The sequence below is a fragment of the Oenanthe melanoleuca genome, chromosome 10 (genome assembly GCF_029582105.1).
Source record: "Oenanthe melanoleuca isolate GR-GAL-2019-014 chromosome 10, OMel1.0, whole genome shotgun sequence".
Lineage (NCBI taxonomy): Eukaryota > Metazoa > Chordata > Aves > Passeriformes > Muscicapidae > Oenanthe > Oenanthe melanoleuca.
In genome coordinates, this window is record NC_079344.1 from 5,818,738 (window position 1) to 5,831,705 (window position 12,968).

The 12,968-nt window shown below is 45.4% G+C and overlaps 1 protein-coding gene across 2 annotated transcripts in view; it reads left to right on the top strand.

Annotated features, from left to right (window-relative positions):
* Window positions 1-280: 280 nt before the first annotated feature.
* The window catches only part of ATOSA (atos homolog A), a 46,453-nt gene continuing 33,765 nt past the window's right edge, over window positions 281-12,968 (top strand). The window contains exons 1-2 of one of the 2 annotated variants that reach the window (XM_056499655.1): window positions 281-588; window positions 793-1,054. In XM_056499655.1, coding sequence (XP_056355630.1) covers window positions 1,039-1,054 — 16 coding nt within the window. In that variant the 5' untranslated portion in view covers window positions 281-588; window positions 793-1,038. Of the gene's footprint in view, window positions 589-631; window positions 1,055-12,968 lie in introns of those variants that run through there. The other variant, XM_056499654.1, reaches the window with a different exon arrangement.

Below are 12,968 nucleotides of genomic sequence, written 5' to 3' on the forward strand. Positions count from 1 at the left end.
CGGGGCGGACGGAAAACACTCGGTGGGGGGGTTAGGGCGAAGGGTTTGCGCAGAGCCAGCGGCACCGCTCGCAGCGCAAGGCACGGGTGTCCCCGGGCAGCGGGCACCGCGCTCCCGGGCGGGACCGGGCCGAGCCGCGGCCGCGCTGTTGCCGTGACAACCGAGCTGCGGGGCGGCGGCGCGGGGCATTGGCCGCCGCGGGCACGTGGGGCCCGTGGGCCGGGCGGGCCCGCCCCGGGGCGGGATGGGGCGGTGCGGGGCGGGCGCGCAGCGGGGCCCGCGGGCCTGGCGCCGGGGGTCGCGGTGCCCCCGTTGGCGGCTGAGCTGCGCTGCCCTGGCTCGCCCTGCCCTGCTTTGCTCTGCTTTGCCCGCCGCCGGGCTGTGATGTGTGTGCCCCGCTCGGTGGGAGGCGGGGAGTGCCCGGCAGAGAGGAGGGGAGTTAGTCAGCGGCGAGGAGGAGGAGGAGGCAGGGCCGGAGGCAGAGCCATGGAGAGCAGCGCTCGGCGGGCGGGGCGGCCTGTGTGACCGGGGCGCATCGCGGGGGCACGGCCCGGCAGCCGGGCGGCAGCGGCGGGGCCGGGCATGAAGGTGCGGCGCAGCCCCCCGCCGCCAGCCGCCGGCCCGTGACGGGGCGGGCGGGGGGCCGCTCGCCGCCTTCCGCGGGGCAGGCGGGCGGGCAGGAGGGAGGGGACTCCGGCAGGGGCTGCCGTCGCCCGGGGCCGCGGTGACTCAGAGCCGGCGCGGCCGGGGGTGAGCCGAGGTCTGTTGTTGTGGGATTTTTTCCCCCGGCAGGTTATAAATAGCCCCGCGCGGCGCCGTGTCACGGAAGGACAGCCTGGCCGGGCGCGGGCAGAGGCCGCCGGCGCGCAGCCTCCCCCGGCCGCCCGCCCGCGGGCCCAGCTGCGCTAGCGGCGGGGCCGCCTCCCGCCCGCCGTGCCCGCTGCGGGGCCGCGAGTGACACACGGCGCGGCGGGACAGCCCGCACCGCACGGCCCCGGCACCTCGGCCCTGCCGGACCGCGCTGAGGCACCGGGGAAGATGAAGCCGGAACGAGGTAAACCTCTTATCGGTACATTTCTTTTTGTTTGTTTTGTCTGTCGTGTTAGACGTAGCCCGGTGTTTGGTTTCGATGTTATCGCTCTATTTCCTTATCCCCTCCCCTGTCATTTTGGGGGCTGGGATGGAATCCAGGTGCTCGGGCTGAGCTTGGGAAATGCCGTGGTAGTGGGATGCGGAAGGGGGGTTACAGCCCCGTGTCCTGCCTGCCCTTCGGCTTCCCATTGTCTTGGCTGGATGGAAGGCAGACAAACGCCGTGGCGAAGTGCTTGTGCTGTGGGAATGCTGCAGTTCGTGTGTCAGACACAGCCGGCTCCTCAGCACAGTCCTGCAGTGCTGGGCGACAGTCGCTCAAAGGCAAATCGGGCATCGACAGACAAAGCCAGCAGATGTTCAGAAATGTCCAAATATAGCTGAAAAGCACCCTGGAAATAACCATAACTTGCATCTGTGTTGTTTTATAAACTGACAGTGCTTTTTTCCCCAGTTACAATGGAGATATTCCATAACAAGCGTGGTGAAATATAAAATTTTCACGATTATTTGGTTACATCTTATCGGATTACTGACATCTGGTTTTACAGAAAAATCAAGACGGCTGTCTACGTATATGTTTATAACACTTGAGCTCTTTTGCCGTATAGCAACAGCTGCTGATGCCCCTAGAGTTGGAAATATGTCATGACTTCTATTTTGATCCACAGGAGCAGTGATTATTGATTCGTGTTAAAGCAAGATATTTTTTGAAGAAAATCTTATGAGTGCTCATTGTAGTAGTCCGAATATTAATTAAAAACAATAATCTATGTTTCTTAAAGTTTTGATGGTTCTATTATTATCTGATTGCTTTCAGTTTAAAAACATGTTCTGTTTCTGTAATAATCACTTTGGTGTTTTGAGAAACACTTTTATACAGCTCAGATATTCGTGTATTAAATGCTAACACTTACATGACATATGCATCTTAATTAGGTTTGTTAATGACATGTTTGCTAATAGTGACACTGCATACATGACCACTCTTAGGTGGATTTCTTGTCTGTATGTGCTGCAAGGATTATATGGTGTGATGATAGCACAGATAGTATAGAAGCAATCGTAAATTAATGGGGTTTAAGTATAATGGTTTTGAAATGGGCCTTTCTCATTGCTTTCCTCCTTGTTTCTTAACTGCTTAAACCTTCACACTATCTACTGCAGCAAGGCTGGTTGTTTTTAGAATCTTTAGATTTTTAATACCAGACCCTGAAGTTTGAAAACTGTTTACTGTCAGGGTGAAATTATATTTAAAAATAGCCAGGTAAAACCCTAGTCAATATTTGCAGCTTTAAAATGTTCTGATCTAGCAGTTCAACACCTACATGACCTTTGTGTATTCCTTTTTTTAATTTTTAGGCAGAAGGAGTTAGAACACTGGAAACATTTTCAGTTGCTGTATGAGAAGTAATCAGATGCCTGTTTTTAACTAATCCAGTATAGAGGGAACCAAATTCGTACAGAAAACAAGTTATTAGGTTGCTGGGGTATTTTTGTGGTTTTTTTCTTATTTTACTGTAAGCTGGGTGTTAATAAATTGAGATTCTTATACACTATAAAGTGTTTAGCACAAACTGGGCAAAATCCTTCAGAAGTTATGTCTTGAAATTCTTCTAAGATAATTAACAAAAGTCTTCAAATAAGTGATGGATCTTGCCAAACGTGGGAGAGTGTCTCCAGCCATTTTAGTGGATCCCTCAGCTTGACTGTGTGTTAATATAATAGAGCAATACCATGCACAAAGGGGGTTGTGAAAGTGCTGCCTAAATGCCACGTGTGGTCCACAGAGGCTCTTAGGGGGCACGACTCATGCAAATGTTTACATGTGCTGCTTTCTGCATAGCAGCTGAAGCACAGGACACAAGCAGTCAAGTGTGCAGTCACCTGCTTCCAGTCGTCGCAAATTAATAGCAAAGGGCAGAGGACAAGCAGACACTCAGCTTGCCACAGGTTTCGTCTCCACAGAGCCTCCAAATCCTGAGAAGACTGAGTTCACACCCCAGGTAAAGCATAAAGAAGGAGACTTGAAACAGGCTTGCAATGTGTTGGCTTTTTTTTGTTTTTCTTACAAATAATTATATCAGAATCGATTTGGAGCAGGGGGATGCAGTTCTGGTTAGAATTTAACTCAGCACTGCAATGGAGATTGTAATGATCAGGCACATTGGGAGAGGTATGGTTTAACCTTTGCTAAACTACCAGTAAGGTTCTTGTTATCACCAGCAAAGATGGATGATGCAGGAGAAGAAAGAGGAGATCTAAATGTGCAACTATTTTTGTCAGTGGGAAGTGTTACAAAACGTTTAAATTTAAGAAGGTGAGAGGGATGGACAGAAATGAAGAAAACATGGGGATTTGGCCCTAATGTATTTACCTCCCTCCATAGGAGGGAAAGTTGGAAAATTACAGATATGTAATACATAAGAGCAGTATGGAGGGGATAGAATATGGAGCTCTGCATAGCAAACCTGCAGAGCAGTTTTGTGGGTGAGGGAGAGCATGAAGAGAGCTTTGAAAGTGCAGGTAAAAATGTGGAGTTATCCTTTTGCCATGCAAAGGCACAGGGCATTCCCAGGATGTATTTCATGAGCATACTCAGGGTGTAGCCGTCAGGTGGGTTTGAGTGTGGAAGGACCGGGGTTGCTCTGAGCACATTCCCAGAACAGTCTGTGCTGTCTAGGAAATGCAGTAACTCAAACACTGATGGCTGCTGCTCAGCTTTACCTTCCCTGTGCTGCTGTTCTTAAAGTGAAGTGTTGAAGCATCTTAAAATACAGCAGTCTTGTTTCTTCAGCGGAGCTTCACTGCTGCTAGGGAGAATTCTTCTTTATCTCCCTTTCTTACATACAATGTTTTTGGAGTAATGTTTGAGTTTGGGGTTAGTTTTGGTTGGTTGGGTTTTTTTGGTTTTTTTTTTTTCTTTCTGCAGTAACAACATATCAGGTTACCTGGCTTTGATCCATGATATCATCACGATTTGGTTTCTGCAGTACAGCTGCCTAGTCAGCTGCTTCGTGCTGCATGTTTGGACTGCTGTTTCCTTTCTCAAGTACAGAGCTTTGCTCTTGCTTCTATTGAACTTCGATCTAATGACTTCTGGTCGCTTCAGCAGTTTATTGAGTTTGGAAGACAGAATAAGACTTTGTAGCAGAGTGCTTGCAAAGTTTTCCAGCTCAGCTTTGTTCATAAACTGTATAAACACACTGTTTCACCATCAGCATTAATGAAAACATTGCATAATGTCAGGGTGATAGCTTGCCAAACTGAGAAGGCTCGTTATGTGCTCTTAGAGTACACTTGTACTTAGAGCACAACTGGAAAAAATCTTGTGGTTTAGATGAATCTACAGTATAGTCATATTTTACTGTGGAAATGTTACAAGACATCAAAAGTTTTACTATAGTCTAAATAGCTTGGAGTTACTGCTCCTTCCTCTTCCCTCCCCCTCATTGCATGAATGATCACTTAAAGGAGGAGGACAGGCTTGTTTGTCTCTAAATGTGTGCTGGCTGGTTTTTTATCACCTTATTCTAGTCTTTTCTTACTTTTTTATTGCCTTGCTTTGTTTATTCCTCTATGTGTGTTCGCTGTGTAGAGACTATTTTGTTTTCACTTACAAATTAAACAAGAAAAAGTCCTCTCTTACTTTCTGAAGCATTAATTCCCTCCTTCAGATTATCCTAATGTACAGAAATTGCTTTCTGTCTGCAAGAGAGGAACAAGCAGTCTGAAGATGGCTTTTTGTCTTCTTCCTTCTTTGCAAGTCAAACTTGGATTTGTGCCTCTGGGTCTGTTTGTAGTAACTGGGTTGAGGGACTTCTGCCACATTACTTGGTGGGTTGGTATGGAAAGAGGTAACTCCTGTTTCAGCAAAAGTGTGTTTACTGCCTCCTGTGGGAATCATAGCTGAGGCATTTTGGGATGTATCTGTGGGGAGAGCTGGAGGAGAGATTAATGAACAGCCACGGAATTTAGATTCTTAGGAGGAAGGATGAGGAGGCATGGGACCTGGGGGAAGTGAGCTGAACCAGTGTGTTCAGTTGTGGAGTTGGTTGTTAATTTAGAAGATGTAAGATGTAGGGTAAGGCCCTTGTTTTTGTAAGCATAAAATATGCCCTATATTAACTGGGGAAGATGTCATGGAAAACTTTTTAGCAGAGATGATGTGCTACAGAGTATGCAGATTAGGAAATGAAAAAATATATTGAAGAAGGATGAGTGTTGTTTTAGTGTCCTGTATTAAACTGTGGTGCAGACACTTTAATTCTGTAGTATCTTCTCAGTGAAATGTCACAAAGCACTTAAACTTTTCCACAGCAGAATGATGTAGCCAGTCAACAAAGTAATAAACTGGAAATGAGCTGCTTCCTGCTCGGTGGAGTTGTCACTCCAAAGGCGTTTGGGCAATGCTTGGGGCTGGTTTGCCACAGGTAAGTGCAGGTTGGGTGCTGATGAGCTGGGGTGACGCTGTGCCTGCCCCAGGAAGCGCCGGGGGCGAGAGGCTGTGCCGCGGGCACGTGCAGCCAGCTGCGTGTGCCAGGGAGCCTGCTCCTGCTGCCTGCTTTGCTGGCACATAAACCAGAGTTATGCTTACTCTAGAAAGGAGAGAAAACCTAAAACTGTTCAGGGTGAAAGACCCCACCAACCCACCTAAACTGACAGGTACTGTGCTCAGATTCCATTTACGAGGCATGATGCCATCCAGCTCTAATCTTTGGGGAGAGCAGATTTATCCTGATAATAGATAATATATAGATGCAGGATATGAGTGAACAGGAACAGAAGCCTTTTTAATTGAGGGTGGAGTCTAGATGCTTTCAATACAGCTCTGTCCTTGCACCAGAAAAATGGCAATATAAACTCTATTAAATTTCTATCTCAAACATTTAAGTTGGAAGAATTCTTAGCTTTTAGGTGCTTACCTTTTTAAAAATGTTAGGCACAAAAAAATTTCAAGTATGTTAATTTGTATAATGGAAATTCTCAGGTTTTAATTTGAAATGCCAGCTTACATGTCAGTTTTCTTACCTGTTTGGCAATTTGTACCTAGCTATTGACAGCAGGGCAAGTCTTCTGTTGTAAAAGTATTCTTGGGTTGGAAGGGTGCTTTCATCGTTGTTCAGCAGTGAGTTCTTCATGGCATACGTGTTTCTTGGAGAGAACCACCCCAGTAACAACTTTGCCATTTTTTTTGTAGTTTGCTTGGTGTTGTCCATCCTAGCTGTCTTTAGCTGTTGGTAAAACAGATGCTGCTGGAGTGGCATTTAGGTGGATATTTTGGGGATTGTGGATATGCCAAGCCCATAGGCTTGCAATATGTAGACTGACCCTTCTGACCATATTCTTTACTTGCTGAAGTGAGAAACTTTGGCATGCCAGATCAGATCCCTGGGGTGAAGCATATTAGATTGGACTTTGTTGTTAAGGGCAGTGTTGACACTATTATTGGATCTGAGGTCTGCCAGCTTCTAAATGTTTTTAAAAATAAGCTAACATTTATAAATACAGATTCTCATGAGAGACAAGAGTTTGCTGCCAAATGAAATTCTGCTTATTAAAATTAGAAGTCTTCTGTGAAAACAGAGTAACTGACGAGAACAAACCAGATATATGACATTTGTTAAAAGATCTTGCTCTGTCTGCTTCACTGTTTATAAAATGTTTCTTTGTTATTGTGACAAACTTCTACTAATAGCAGCCATTTAGTGGTAGAAAAATAGCCATAACCTTTTATCTTCTTAGCAATGAATTTAAGGTAAGAGTCCAGCTATTCCTTTAGTTCATAAGGTCTTTCAGTTTAACTGTAACTATAGTGGTAATTATCTCCATTCCAATGTGATAGTTGACAAATTATGTTTTTTAGATTCTTGAAAGTGTCTCGCATCATTGTCTTTCAAGGAGGTGGTAGGTTGTTCAGTCTTTGCAGGTCATTTAAATTTAATGTTTAGACAGAAGCCCGTTTTTAAGTTAAAATTGTTTTAGAAGTGCACATACAGTTGCATGGTTACCTTTGTATTACCAGTGCTGAGACTCAAGCAGGCAGTTAAGGATGAATGCAAATACAGAAGACTGCCTCTTGTACCTGGGTAGGTAGCTGGACTTTGGAAGACTTTGCTTTCATTAACTCTTCCTTTTTCTGCTGGTCTCGTGCAGGGTGGCATGACTATAGCTACAAGCACGTGGCTGGAGCCACATGAGTTATTGCTCTGCAATCAGAGCTGTACTGAGATTGGAAGGGATTTTTTTTTTAATAAGGCTACTTGTAAACAGTATAATTGAGATGTAGGTAATGAAAATTCTCCATCTTAACAAGTCAGAGTTAATCTGACCAAGTCTAAACCAACTCACTTGTACTAATACATTTCCTTCTATGTTAAATGGCCTGACTAGTTCTTTGGCTTGTGATTTTTCGTGCTAGCTTTGGGGCCAAAGCTGGTTCATGTTTCTGTCTGGGATGGTATTACAGCATCACATTGACTCAAAATGCAAAGATGTAATAGGGGAGGATGAGGATGTTCTTGAGGATAATTTGGAGAGGGAGCTGTGTGTGAGGCAGCTGAACACACAAGGAGGGATACATGAAATACTGATGACACTTTCATGTCCTTGCTGATTGGAAGAGTCCTTATAATGAATAAAGGCAAACAAAACAGTCCCACTGAGAAATCTTCTGAACAACTTTGTTTCCTCAAGAGCAGGAAGGGAAGCTCTTCCCCCCATGCACATTTATTTTGGTTTGACCCCTTTTCTTTACATGCAATCTCTCTGTAGTACCCAGTAACCATGGGGCAGTTAGGCTTCCCTCTTAGTAATGATCAATGCATTTCCCAAACCTGTTGGCTTTTTCTAAGGGAAAAAAAACAAGTTGTATTTTCTTCTGAGACATAAAAAAGGGAGACTATATCTGAAATAAGGACTCTCTAGTTGCACATGAGCAATGTCATCTGCTTTACATTACACAAGTTAGTGATCTTTTTTCCATTAAGAACCCTGGCAGCCAGGTAGGTAAATAAGTCCATTTTGGTTAGTGAACTACTTTAGGGAGTCTATGAGCAGGTGACTGCTTGTGGTAGTTTAACCTCTTAATGGTGCTTGCTGTATATGCAGGGATTCTTTTTGCCCTCTGATGAGCCTTCAGGATTTCTAGGACATATTTCACACTTCTCTGTACTGCAACAAATCAAGCTTCTTTCTCGGGATGCTGTGCAAGTACCATCTTGTTTTGTATAATGGGGGCAGGAAGGGCAAAAAGTGAGAGAACTTCAGTAGAATTGAAGGTGGCAAGTGTTATCCCATATCCTCAGCCCAGTCAGCACCACAATGGGAGGTGGTAGAGTGTCAGCTGGTTTCTTCTGAGGGACAAGGGAAGGAGAAAGAGGTGCAGGAAGAACTGCTGTGGTTAGCATGCTTTTTTTTCCAGAGCAATGGGAAGCCCTTCTCCCCTGCCAGGTATTGTTCTCCTTGATTCCCTGCCAGGGCACCAGCCCAGCAACGCAAGTGAAACAAACCATGGCTCAAACTCACTTCCAGGCAGGTCAGCAACTTTGGTGGAAGGCTTTGTTTTCAGACTTGGGGGGGCAGAAAGGGTGTGTAAGAGCAGTATCTGAGTAAATGTCTGTGATGGCTACTTGCCATAACTCTGTGTTAACAGAGAGCAAAGTTTTGACATGCTGGGCTGATACTTTTTTTAATGTGTAGTTTTCTGTAAAGTCACAAGTACTGATGCATTTCCTTTGTGTATTAGATCTCAATCTTTAAAACTTCTGAATCTTCAAGACTTCAGTTCACTTGTTCTATATTTATTACATTTTAAGTAGGTGAATGATTAAGTAGGTGAATTTGAGAGTAGGGGGAGAAGAGAATAGTTGCTAAAGAAGGGAAGAACTTCAGTAACTATTACAGTGATGTGTAATAAAAGGGGAGTTTCCCATCAATAGGAACTGAGCAGGGAAAAAATTGAAGATCAGCATGAACTGGGAATGCAGTAAGGTTGAAGGGATTGATATCAGCACTCATGCTGCTCAAAGGTAAACCCTTTTTTCTCTGCTGTAAATGACTTTAAAATTGAGCTTTAGGTATATTTTCTATGCAAGTTTTTCTACTTGAGTTGCCTTTTAGTGAAAAGTATGATTTTGCTTTGTTTTAATTTGAAGGGGAAACAGCTTCTTCCTTTTGAAGCACATGCTATTTGAGTCGCCAGAGGAATTTTGTTTACTGTGGGGAAAGCATGAGAAACAAAGTATCTGGAGAGCTAGAATTGGAGAATGGGCCTGGCTGATGGTTGCTACCATAGCTCTACTAGCAGCAGTACTCACAGTGTGGCTGCCTACACCGTCCAACACAAGCAAGGTGTGGAGGACCCTGTGAGGAGTAAAACCAAATAGCTAGGTCATGCAGGTGAAACAGGAGGAATTGTTGGTAATAGTGGAAATGTCTGAAGGCAAAGTTCAATGTGAAACTGCTAGAATGCACACCTGGCTCATCTTGCATCAAGCAGTTAAGTTCACTAAACTTAGGCCAGTCATGACTGGCTGTTGCTGTGCTGCCTTTGGATGTTTCCTATGAGAGCCTCACTGAATTAACAACTTCGTATGAGAAAGTATTTTGGATCCACCAGAGGTAAAAGTTATGGTGCTTGATATGCATTGTATGTTCTTTCATCCCATCCTCATGTTGAGAAGATGTAGTAGCCTTTTATAAATGTTTTAGGATGCTTTTTTTAAGCTGGTGAAATTCATTATTGTGTAAGTTTCTAGTATGAAATTTGAGCAGCTTTGTTACACACTGATTTTTATTTTATTTGGTTTTAGTTTTTGTTTTTTTAATTTGAAAATCATAGCAGGACTGTTAGCATTTGATCCTTGTGGGCCTGTTAGCATCTGATGCTTTCAACTTCTCTAGATGTACTGTAGACTGTATGTAGCCTTTCTCACTCCAGAAATTTGAGTTTGAACATCAGTAAAAGGAAAACTATACACAGAGTGTGAGTGGTATATCTGACCATCTCTTTAGCATGCATTGCAAGCATCAAGAACTGACCTCAGCTTTGTTCTGAAGAATCAAGCATCTGTACTGGGAGAAGGGGAATAAGACTGTATACATGGGAGCACTTGGTGGTTCTGTGTTCTGCAAATTAGTAACTCAATCCAAAATGCTTGTTTCGAGGAAGGGATATGTTAGTAGAAGTGTATTTTTATTTTTAGCTTGTCTCCATGACTAGACTGTGTAAACATAAGGTGCTGTGGAGTCACTTAGGCTTTGCTCCTTAGGGGTCACATGCCCACCTTTCTTTTCCTGCACAGGCAGGGCTGGAATCTGAATTAGAGTTATTCTGACCTGGCTCATTACTAGACATCCTGTGCTTTGGCATGGCCCTTCAAGGGTTGAAGTTGAGTATTTTTTATAATGTAGGGATAATGCCAATTATGTCTATTGGCAAGTGCCTCTGAATTGATGTGTAATTCACTATTGAGATGAACCATACTTGGCTCTGGTTTCCTGCTTTATGGAATGTGTAGGACTGCTTACTCCCGAAGTGTTGGGATAAAGTCCATTGTTATGAAGACCTCACCTTTTTTATTTTTAGAAGTGCTATTCTATGTGTGGCAGAAGTTGGCTTAAAATACAGTCTGGTTATCTTGATTATTGCTTGTCTTTTTGCACAATGTTAGAACTGTGAGGATAGTAGTAGTATGATTATGAAGGATGCAGCCTAGCATAAAGTCTTATGTACACCTCTGTGTGCTACCTTATTCTCAGCAAAGTATCTTGTGCCTCTGGAATTTGTGGGAGCATAAGACATCCAATAAATTAATAATGTGCTTTAAGGTAGGTTTTGTTTTGGTAGAATTTCTAATACTGCAGTTTATAAATTTAGTATGTTATTAGGCCAGATGCTTTCACTTCTGGGATGTTCATCCACAAACAGGCACAGAGCTCAGCTCTGTGTACCTACAGCTGGTTTAGGACTGTAAGCTTAAAAGCTGGAGTGTCAACAAGCTGTCCTACTTTTGCTGTATTTGAAGAATATCTGATGTGAAAAGGATCTTTGCAGTTGCACTGCAGAAGCCCAGTGTGAGGGGACTGTTCAGGAGCAGTATGGTGTGTAGGTATGCCCATCATGTAGGAATGGCTGCTCATCACTAAAACATTGTTGGCTGGCCTGTAAAAACAGCTGGTGGCTCCTGAATGCTGTCTCTGCTGGCCCTGTGGGAATTGACTCGAGTGTTGTTGCTCCTGCCTCTTGTTAGCAAAACTTCTAAACATACCTTGTTTACTTATGTGATGAATATTTCTTATCCCTCCCATTCCTCCTGTAGATACTGCATAATTATTTATTTCACAGAAAATCGTCTGGGTACTTTTCTCAAAGGCTAGATAGTTGCTTGATTAAGAAAACCTGAAATTGCTTTTTCAGACAACTGTGTGAATGATGGTATTTTTTTAGAACTAAATGTTCCATGAAGGAAAAATACTTGGAAAGCAAACAGGTAAAATATACAGGAAGGTTGAATGTCAGTGACTAATGAAATGGTATGTTTTGCATCTAACTCTCTAAGGTGCTATCTGTATGTGAGATCTCTGAATGGGCCAACTACTAAAAGGTAACTGACCTTCCTCGGATAAAATGTCTACTTTAAAATGTTGTATAGACTGTGTTTTCCTGCAACCACAGCTAAATGATAGTGTTATATAAAATGTGAGTGGGGAAAAGTCCTTTAGTGAAGTGGCATGTTTTCCATGCTCTTGAATGGGTTAGTGAGTGGTACTGGATTTTGAATGTGGTTGTGTAGTCTAGTTTGATCCAGACTTTTCATAGTTTCGTGGTATCTAATTAGAGAACAAGGGTTTTAGTCTTGCTTTGTGATGTGGTTAGGCTGAGAGTAAGATAGGTTTTTTGCAGATTATGTTAATATGGTGACTGTCATCTGACTTTAATACTTGCAAATATGTCAGAACTGGATGAAGTTGTTTAACGTAGCCAGTACGTTGTTTAGACTACATCTAGAATAGTACATGCTGTTTTGAGACTACTCTCTTGAAACAACCTCATAAATTAGTCCTCAGGAGCACCCATTACAAATAATGAAGTAAGAACTATTTAGTAACAATACTGGAGTAAGAAGTAGTGCCAGGAGAGCTGGTGCGAGATGCTGCTCTCCCTGTGTGCTCCAGGAGGGTCGGAGGAATGAGGCGGCCGAGCCACTCCCGAGCGGCTGAGCAGTGGAAAAAGAGCAGTGGGAAGTTGGCTGGTGCTGGCTGGCAGGAGAGGCTGGCGGCTTTTTTCCACTCCAGATGTGAATATTCATCACCTCGCAGACCGCAGCTCGGGCTGACTGTTCGCAGCGGTGCCGTGCGGGAGCATTCCGTGTGCGGTGCCAGCGCACAGACGCGGCAGCTGCTCTGACTGGGATTGTTTCCTTGCGGGGAGCGCGGTGCCGAGACACAGCATTTCGTGTTTCAGTGCCAGCGTGCCCCGGAGCCGCCGTCCCTTGGCATCGACTCCGAGAGGCCCCGCGGCGGCGCTCGGGGCAGGGCGCTCCCGGCCCGCCGCCCTCCCACGCGTGGCCGCGGTTCCGCTCGGCCCGGGCCCGGTGCCGGCGTTGGTTCCGGCCGGGCAGTGCCGCCCCGGTGCCGGCGGTGGTTCCGGCCGGGCAGTGCCGCCCCGGTGCCGGCGGTGGTTCCGGCCGGGCAGTGCCGCCCCGGTGCCGGCGGTGGTTCCGGCCCGGCCCGCCCCGGTGCCGGCGTTGGTTCCGGCCGGGCAGTGCCGCCCCGGTGCCGGCGGTGGTTCCGGCCGGGCAGTGCCGCCCCGGTGCCGGCGGTGGTTCCGGCCGGGCAGTGCCGCCCCGGTGCCGGCGGTGGTTCCGGCCCGGCCC